General features: G+C 37.6%; 1 protein-coding gene and 1 long non-coding RNA gene across 2 annotated transcripts in view; one reads left to right on the top strand and one right to left on the bottom strand.

Annotated features, from left to right (window-relative positions):
* Positions 1 to 480: 480 nt before the first annotated feature.
* The window catches only part of vwa5b2 (von Willebrand factor A domain containing 5B2), a gene marked incomplete at both ends in the record, with an annotated part of 30313 nt that continues 22465 nt past the window's right edge, over positions 481 to 8328 (top strand). The window contains 6 exons of the mRNA XM_079613849.1: positions 481 to 619; positions 955 to 1161; positions 2375 to 2600; positions 3757 to 3914; positions 6764 to 6895; positions 8132 to 8256. Of these exons, the coding sequence (XP_079469975.1) occupies positions 481 to 619; positions 955 to 1161; positions 2375 to 2600; positions 3757 to 3914; positions 6764 to 6895; positions 8132 to 8256 (987 nt within the window). The remainder of the gene's footprint in view (positions 620 to 954; positions 1162 to 2374; positions 2601 to 3756; positions 3915 to 6763; positions 6896 to 8131; positions 8257 to 8328) is intronic.
* On the bottom strand, positions 3838 to 8218 carry LOC306999345. Its single transcript, XR_013797829.1, has 3 exons — positions 8103 to 8218; positions 4044 to 4119; positions 3838 to 3940 (listed from the first exon to the last, which is right to left on the bottom strand). It is a non-coding gene; the product is annotated as an uncharacterized lncRNA (long non-coding RNA).

Raw genomic sequence — 8328 nt, 5'->3', positions numbered from 1 at the left:
TTTATAATAATTTAATGTTATAGTTTTTGTTAATTTTTTTTTAAAATAAATCATTAGACTTTTGATTGAATTATATTAAATGGTAATTTTATTAAATTTTTATGTTTTTACATTATCGGTTTTCATTTTAAAGTTTTAGTAATTTTGTTGTTTTTGTAATTTTATATTAGCTTATAGTTTTTTTAAATATGCCTATACATTTTAATTAAGTTGAAGGTTTTAGTTTGATTAATTTTAGTACTTTAACCTTTACTAAACAAAAGGGAGAAATGTTGTAATTACTGTAATAAGTACATAGTATGTACATGGGGAACAGGACTGTAAAATAAAGTTCTACACTGTCATGATGATTACCAAAGTCAACATTTTAATTAAATGAAGCGTATTAATTATCATGTTTAATATTCTTAAGGGATCTTGTTGCTGACATCCACTTAACAAGCATAATTAACTTAGGCTGATAATGTTCTCTTGAGGAAAATGCCAGGATTGAAAAGCCGAACCACATGGGCACCACTTTTGCTGAAGACATCCCACATCACTTCCTGTGCCAACGGCTGCTCTCTGGGCATTACAGCTCATCTGACATATGTGAATACTGACCCCGAACCTGTGGAGGGTAAGAGATCATGCACACATACACTCTTGTACAAAACTTGTAGGTGTACAACAGCATGTCACTGGGTGCAGGACCATTAAAGGGACACCTTTGTACCTTTTTTACCCATACAAGTTCATAGCAGTACCTCAAGGAAACATTATGGCACCTTTTAGGGGTTTATAAGGTACAAAGTTGTCCTTTTAAAGGTACTGCACCAGTGAAATGTTGTATCCATAAAGGTACAATTGTAGTTGGCCTTGACAGTGTACTGCAGAACAATTCAAACACACTGAATATGTAAAAGGTAAGAAAACAAAGACTTAAATAAAACAATGTCCTCGTCACCTGCTCAGGTATGTTTGTGTATCCTCTGGGGGAGAAGGAGGTCGTGGTGGGTTTTGAGGCAGTGGTGTCTGGCAGGCTGGTCAGTGTGGAGCTCCAGAGCCGAGCGGACTGCTGTTTGGACTGCTGCCCAGGGTCAGCGCTGCACACACAGTGTGGTCACAGCAAGGAGTGGGGATGCTGTGGAGGAACAGGTCTGGAGATGCAGTGCTCCAACGGTGAGCGTTTTTAAGCCAGTTCACACCAAGCACGATGACTATAATATAACTATAAAAACAACTACATCAGCGTCCACACTGACTGACGATAACGTTTTGTTTATTGTAAGCACGCTTATGTCTTCTGCCGTTTTAAACGCTTGAGCTTTTTAACGCCCGGTACTGTAGATTCTGATTGGCTGTCAATGTTTTTCTCCCCAAAATCATTCCTATTCTGAAAAAGATTCCAATGATATAGTGTTGTCTGTGTCATTACTGTTATAACTGTGGTGTGGAGTTATCGGAGAACTGTAATATTGGACCATTGTTTACGATGAAATAATTGTAATAATAATAATCTCTCTAGGATTAGGGTAGGAAGAAATTTGGACTTGCATGTGCACTTCAGCTGGCACACACAATCACTACTCCTACTTTCCAACAAGGAATCTGCAAGCTTACTCACAAGCATACACACGTTGGGTTTCTATGTTTTATGGGGACTTTCTATATACATAATGATTTTTATACTGTACAAACTGTATTATATCCCCTTAGCTTAAACCTACACCGAAACACAACCCTCACAGAAAACCTTTACATAATCAAAAAACATAATTCTGAATGATATAGAAGCTGTTTTCCTCATTGGGATCAAAATATTTCTGGTATTGCCATTCTTATGGGGACATTTTGTCCCCATAATGTAAGGTTTACCAGAACCACACTTGGTACATTAACAACATTAACATTTCATTATGACAACTGCCTCATTATGGAAGTTATTTAAAGGTTATCCAAGCTAAGAAGCTAAGAGAAGCATGACAAGACATGCCATCGCCACTGATCTTTATTGCTGTTCTCTTGAAACACTGATTCCAGATAAAGAAAAAACAGATCTTTCTATTGTCACAATTCACAAGCACACACTACAGAAGTGTATTTGGTGTTCTCATAAATCTTGCCATTCTCTCTTTATAGTGCTTTGTACTTGTACAGTCTGAAGTGTGAGGGCAGCATTCATTATTGCTTAGAGCTCTGTTGGCTCTGTGCCTGCACTTGGATGGTCCTTTTATCAATATACAAATATTTCAATTTGGGTATTTTTGTAAAAATGTGGAATATTGAACATTATTATTTTGTCTTTTGAAACATTTTAGATTATATTCTGACATTCCAACAACATAATTTTTCAGGTCTTTGAGAGATTGTTGCACTTTTTTTTTCATTTCAGGTCATCTGTTGCTGGATGAGGATCTGGAGAGGAGCACTTTTATTGTGAGCACAGGACAGATTGGACCGCTAGAAATTGTGTCTGTTGTCATCAGTACCACCCTTGAACTTCCTACACTTGAAAATGGTGCAATCCGCCTGGTCTATCCCTCAGTGCTCACACCTATTGTCAGAACACGAATCCAACCAGGAAAAAGTGAAAATGGGGGGAAATCAGAGGAGAACAGGTAAAGTTAACCTCTTTAACTCTTCTTTATTGTTACTACTATTAATAATTGCAGTGGTCCTAAAAATTATAGCCACATTTAAAGGGTTAGTTCACCCAAAAATGAAAACTGTCATTAATTACTCACCCTCATGTCGTTCCAAATCTGTAAGACTTTCGTTCATATTCAAAACATAAATGAAGATCTTAATGAAATCTGAGAGATTTTTGTCCCCCTCATTGACAGTCTACGCAACTACCACTTTAAGATCAAAAAGTTCACAAAGAAACCGTAAAACTAATCAATATGAATTGAGCAGTTTAGTCAAATATTTCTGAAGAGACAGAATCGCTTTATATTATGAAAATATTTAATTTAGGCTTTTATTCACATGAAAGTCTTACGGATTTGGAACAACATGAGGGTACGTTAAAGGGTTAGTTCAACCAAAAATGAAAATATTCCATAATTTTCACCCTCAAGCCATCCTTGTATACGACTCTCTTCTTTCAGCCAAACACAATCAGAGTTATATTAAAAAATATCCTGGCTTTTCTGAGCTTTAATGGAAGTGAATGGTACCTTATTTTTTTAAGCCCAAAAAAGCACATTCATCCATCATAAAAGTAATCCATACAGCTCTAATAAAGGCCTTCTGAAGCGAAGCAATGCGTTTTTGTAAGAAAAATATCCATAATTATAACTTTATAAACTGTAATCACTAGCGTCTGGTGACGTCAATATAGCTTATATAGTCCATTTCCATGACATTTTAACCCTACCATTCAAAAGTTTGGGGTCAGTAAAAATGTTTTGTAAAGAAGCTGCACTTATTTGATTAAAATACAATACAAACAGAAATATTGTGGAAATTATTATTACAATCTAAAATAAAAATTTGCTATTTTTATGTATTTTAAAATGTTTTTATCCTGTGATGCAAAGCTGAATTTTCAGCATCATTACTCCTTCAGTGTCAAACGATCCTTCAGAAATCATTCAAATATGCTGATCTGGTGCTCAAGAAACATTTCTTATTATTCTATTATTATCAATGGCTTGTAAGGGTATATATTTGATAAAACACCCTTACTGTTTGCTTAATTATTTATACCACCTGAATAACAAAATTGTGAGTTTGACCTCCCAAGAATCCTATTTAACGTCTCTCCTTCAGCCCGACTATGTGCTTTGGCAATGTGTCTGGAAAGCAGGAGAGGATGCTGGGAGTCGGGCACCAGTGCACACATGCTCTGCTCACCAGCTCAGCCACCAACCTCTCGCCTTATCAGCTCAGCTTCCAGCTGCTGGTTCGAGGAGCATGTCTGTTGGCCGGTAACATTTAAATCTTTCTGTCCAATCTATAAAACATAAGTCACTACATCAAGAGCTTACATGTAAAAGCAGGAAAGTTCTAGAACTATGATATCTGGAGGAGGAGACAAAAGTGGGCTTGTCTCTTACCTGTCTTTGTCCGTCGCAGAAGGACAAGAGCCCCCTTTTAAGAGCATTGTACATTCATGCAGGTCCAGTTAGTGATCTGAAATAATCCAGTTAGCGTAAAACTTGGCATGGACATCAGTGATTATGATAGACATCAGTGAGCCTGCCAGAAGGAGTCAAAGCGTGTGTGTGTGTGTGTGTGTGTGTGTGTGTGTGTGTGTGTGGGGGAGGGTGTGTGCAGAGCGAGAGTGTGTTTGGCTCAGGCTCCAGGCCACTAGAACAGAGAAGAGAGATTGAGGCAGGGTGATATAGAGTCCTAAATCACAGTAGTGACACTGTTCTGCTCCAGAGGAAAGTGGCCACTCTGTTTCAGCCGTCTTGACTTTAATGGACATTGAGCTGGACACTCCAAATAAATATTTTTTTGAAAACTGAACCATGGTAATATAAATTTTTATATTATATAAATATAAAATACCAACAATATACATTTACCATGTTAATACAATATTTGTTTGTACATGTATCAGATTATTATATTTTTTTAGACATGTACCTTGGTAATATAGTTTTAATTTTACATTTACCTTGGTAATATCATATAGTATACTGTATATATACAGTATACTGTAGTATATGAATATGGTACTCTTTCGGTTCAAAAGTTTGGGGTCGGTAAGATTTTTTTATGTTTCTGAAAGAAGTCTCTAATGCTCACCAAGGCTGCAATTATTTTATCAGTAATATAGTAAACCAGCAATATTGTGAAATAAAAATAGCCGTTTCCTATTTTTATATATTTTCAATGTAATTTATTCCTGTGATGCAAAGCTGAATTTTCAGCATCATTCAGTCTTCAGTGTCACATGATCCTTCAGAAATCATTCAAATATGATGATCTGGTGCTTAATAAACATTTATTAAAAATATTATTATTATTATTATTTTATCAATGCTGAAAACAGCTGTGCTGCTTAATATATTTGTGGAAACAATTATTTTTTCAGGATATTCTGATGAATAGAAAGATCAAAAGAACAGCATTTATTTGAAATATTTTGTAACATTACTTTGCTAAATTATTCTTTTCTTTTCTGTCCCTAAACTTTTGAATAGCTTCAAATTCAATTGAAAATTAAACTTTGAATGACTTCTGCAGTCTCAAAATTATTCAACCCCTTCATGGCAAGCATCTTTAGTACTTAGTAGAACACCCTTTTGCTGTTATGACCTGCTGCAAACAAGATGTATAGCCAGACACCAGCTTCTGGCAGTGTTTCTGAGGAATCTTAACCCATTCTTCATGAGCAATGGCCTCCAGTTCAGTAATATTCTTGGGTTTGCGCGCTGCAAAAGCCTTCTTCAAATTTCATCAAGATTTTCTATGGGGTTCAAGTCAGGTGACTGTGACTTCTATGGTCACTGTAGAATATTCCAGGGCTTCTTCTGCAACCAAGCCTTGGTGGAATTTGAGGTATGCTCGGGATCATTGTATCCTCCACATATTATTGTCCTGTTGGAGGTTCCAATGACGCCCAAGCTTTAGCTTCCTCACTGACGGCATGACGTTATAGTATATCCTCCTGATACTTCAATGAATGCATCTTGCCTTCCATTTGCAGCAGGTTTCCAGTACCAGAGGATGTAAAGCAGCCCTAGAGCATTACCGAGCCCCACCATGCTTAACTGTAGACAGAGTGTTCTTTTCAGCATATGCTTCATTCTTCTTCCTCCAGAAATACGGCTGAACCATAGGGACGAAAAGTTCCAGTTTTGTTTTCATCGCTCCACAGAACAGAATACCCAAACTTCTGTGGCTTATTTATATGATTTTGAGCAAATTGGAGCCAACTTTTCTTGTGCTTTTGGGTCAGTAGTGGTAAACGTCTTGGAGTTCTGGCATGTTGCCACCAAGTCTTGCTGCAGGTCTTTTGCAGTCACTCGAGGGTTTTTCCGAACCTGCCTTCTCAGAAATCTTGTTGCAGCCGTTGATAGGTTCCTTTTTCTGCCCCGTACAGGTAGTGTAACCACTGTTCCTTCAACTTTGAACTTGCAAACTATGCTTCCTCTAAGAACATTGTGTGCCTTTGCTATCTTTTTGTATCCCGTTCCTTGTTTGTTAAGGGCGATATCTTCTCTTAACTTTTTAGATCCTTTTTTTACATAGCAGTGTTTCTAAAATGCAGTCAAACATGACACTTAACAAACCTAGCCAGTTCAAATATTTCATGTGCTCTAGCTCAAGCACACCAGGTGCAACTATTGAAGCCCTTGATTAGTTGCATCAGGTGTGCTTGAGACAACACCTGTTTTGCAGATTTGTGTTGTTGTGAGGGATTCTATTCAGGGGATTAAATATAATTTTAGGCTGCAGAAGTCATTAAAAGTTGCATTTTCAGTAATATCAATTATTATTATTATTTTTGTTCATTGAAAACAGCAAACAACTGTACATGGTTGAACTGATTTATAAAGCCAACAACTTTGTTTTATATAAAATTCTAACCATTTTTGTTAGTTTAATTGATGTTTTAGATGCATATCAAGGTTTATATCAAATGTCTGACTGAAATGTAATTCAAGAGATTCAGGATCAATTTTATTATAGCTTTAGTTCCCTGAGGCTTAGATGTCAAAGATTTCACCAATAATATTCTTTAACAGCAACTAATCAAATCAGTGCTGAAATGTCATGTGAACAGGCTCTGTGACCTCTTTTTATGCTGTCTCTGCATTTGCAGGTCTGGAAAGCCCAACCCATGCCCTGCGTGCGGATGCTGACCCCAGTGCACAGTCTGCGTCTGCAACCTACATCACACTGGCCGAGGAGCATCCATGTGACCGACATCTGGAAATAATACTACACCTTAGCGGTGAGAGCTAGGCCTAAAATGTTAAAATCACAAACTTGTTGGTCATTCTGGTAACACCTCCACAGCTATTTTCTAGTTGTGCATGTCATATAGCCATTATCTGCTTGAATGCAGAAAGACCAAAATCTCCAAAACTTTAGGAGATGATTAGATTGCATTTCAGTAACGTATTGATATTTCAAAGCAGCAACACATTCTGAATTTTGAATCATAATTTTTTTTTTTTTTTTTTACAGCTAATGAAAATGTACACTTTATAGCAAAAAATACAGCTGATGCCTTTACTAGTAAGACAATAGACTTTTAACCGAAAGGTGGGACTTCCTTTCAACTTAATAGATACCTAACAATTGAATTTTTTCCTGTGATGCTGTTTTTTTTTACATTGAAGTCTTTTGAAATATAAATGGTCAATCTAAAGTTTGAATCGTCAGTTAGGCCCCATCCACGCTACTGCAGTTTCGTTTAGAAACGGAGACCTTTTGCTACGTTTGCTCCCGTCCAGACTAAAACGGCAAAAACGAAGACCTGAAACGGAGAAGTTTAGAAACGCTGCCGACCCCGTTTTGCGTTTTGAATCCCCGGAGAGCGTTTTAGTGCAGACGGGTCAAAACGTAGGACTTTAGAAAGATGCCGCTCGGCTCTATGATTGGGTGTCATCATCAGTCATGGCGTATCCTTCCCTGATTCGTCAGCCACCAATCACATGACCCGTCCCCGGGAAGAAAACATACAAAAACAGCCTGGACTACGTAACGTTAGTGACTGCACATGGATAACGAATTATAAGCGTTACTGACTTTGATGTCTTTGCTAGCAGCTGTTGTGCAAGTCAATTCTGCAAAATTTTACAATGCTATAACTGCCTACATGTGCCTGTTTACACCAGCACGCGCATGCCCAGTGTTGGTGAATGGTCACGTGATCCGCGTTTTCAGTCATTTTAATGTGGATGGAGATCAATTCTAATACGCAGCTAAAACGCTGGTGTGGACTGAGATCGTATTCGTTTTAATTCTCCGTTTCTAAACTAAAACGCAGTAGTGTGGATGAGGCCTTAGACTGCTTACCCATCATACTCTATGCAATTTAGCAGAAGGCTGACAAAAAAAGCTTTTTGATCAGCTAGAACAAAATATGACCATTAGGCATCAGGTTTTATAAACGGTTACTTCTTGGATGGGGATAATTCCATCAATGTAATCACCTGCAAGTCACTGCCACTGTTGCCTGCAGAGCCTCACAGCCCATTGGTCATCCTAGAGAGGGGCCAGCTCACATTTAGTGAATATGAGCAGCAGATCCGTGCTCGTCGTGATTTCATTCGCTGTGCCCGAAAGGAGTCCGAGTCTGAGAAGAGGGTAAGATTACTGGTGTCAAACACTTGCATTGCTGACTTCATCGTGATTGTCTTTTAAGAACAGTATAATATA

The sequence above is a fragment of the Phoxinus phoxinus genome (assembly GCF_949152265.1).
Source record: "Phoxinus phoxinus genome assembly, chromosome: 5".
Classification (NCBI taxonomy): domain Eukaryota; kingdom Metazoa; phylum Chordata; class Actinopteri; order Cypriniformes; family Leuciscidae; genus Phoxinus; species Phoxinus phoxinus.
The sequence above is the reverse complement of the archived record's forward strand: the minus strand, read 5'-3'. Positions and strand labels throughout refer to the sequence as shown.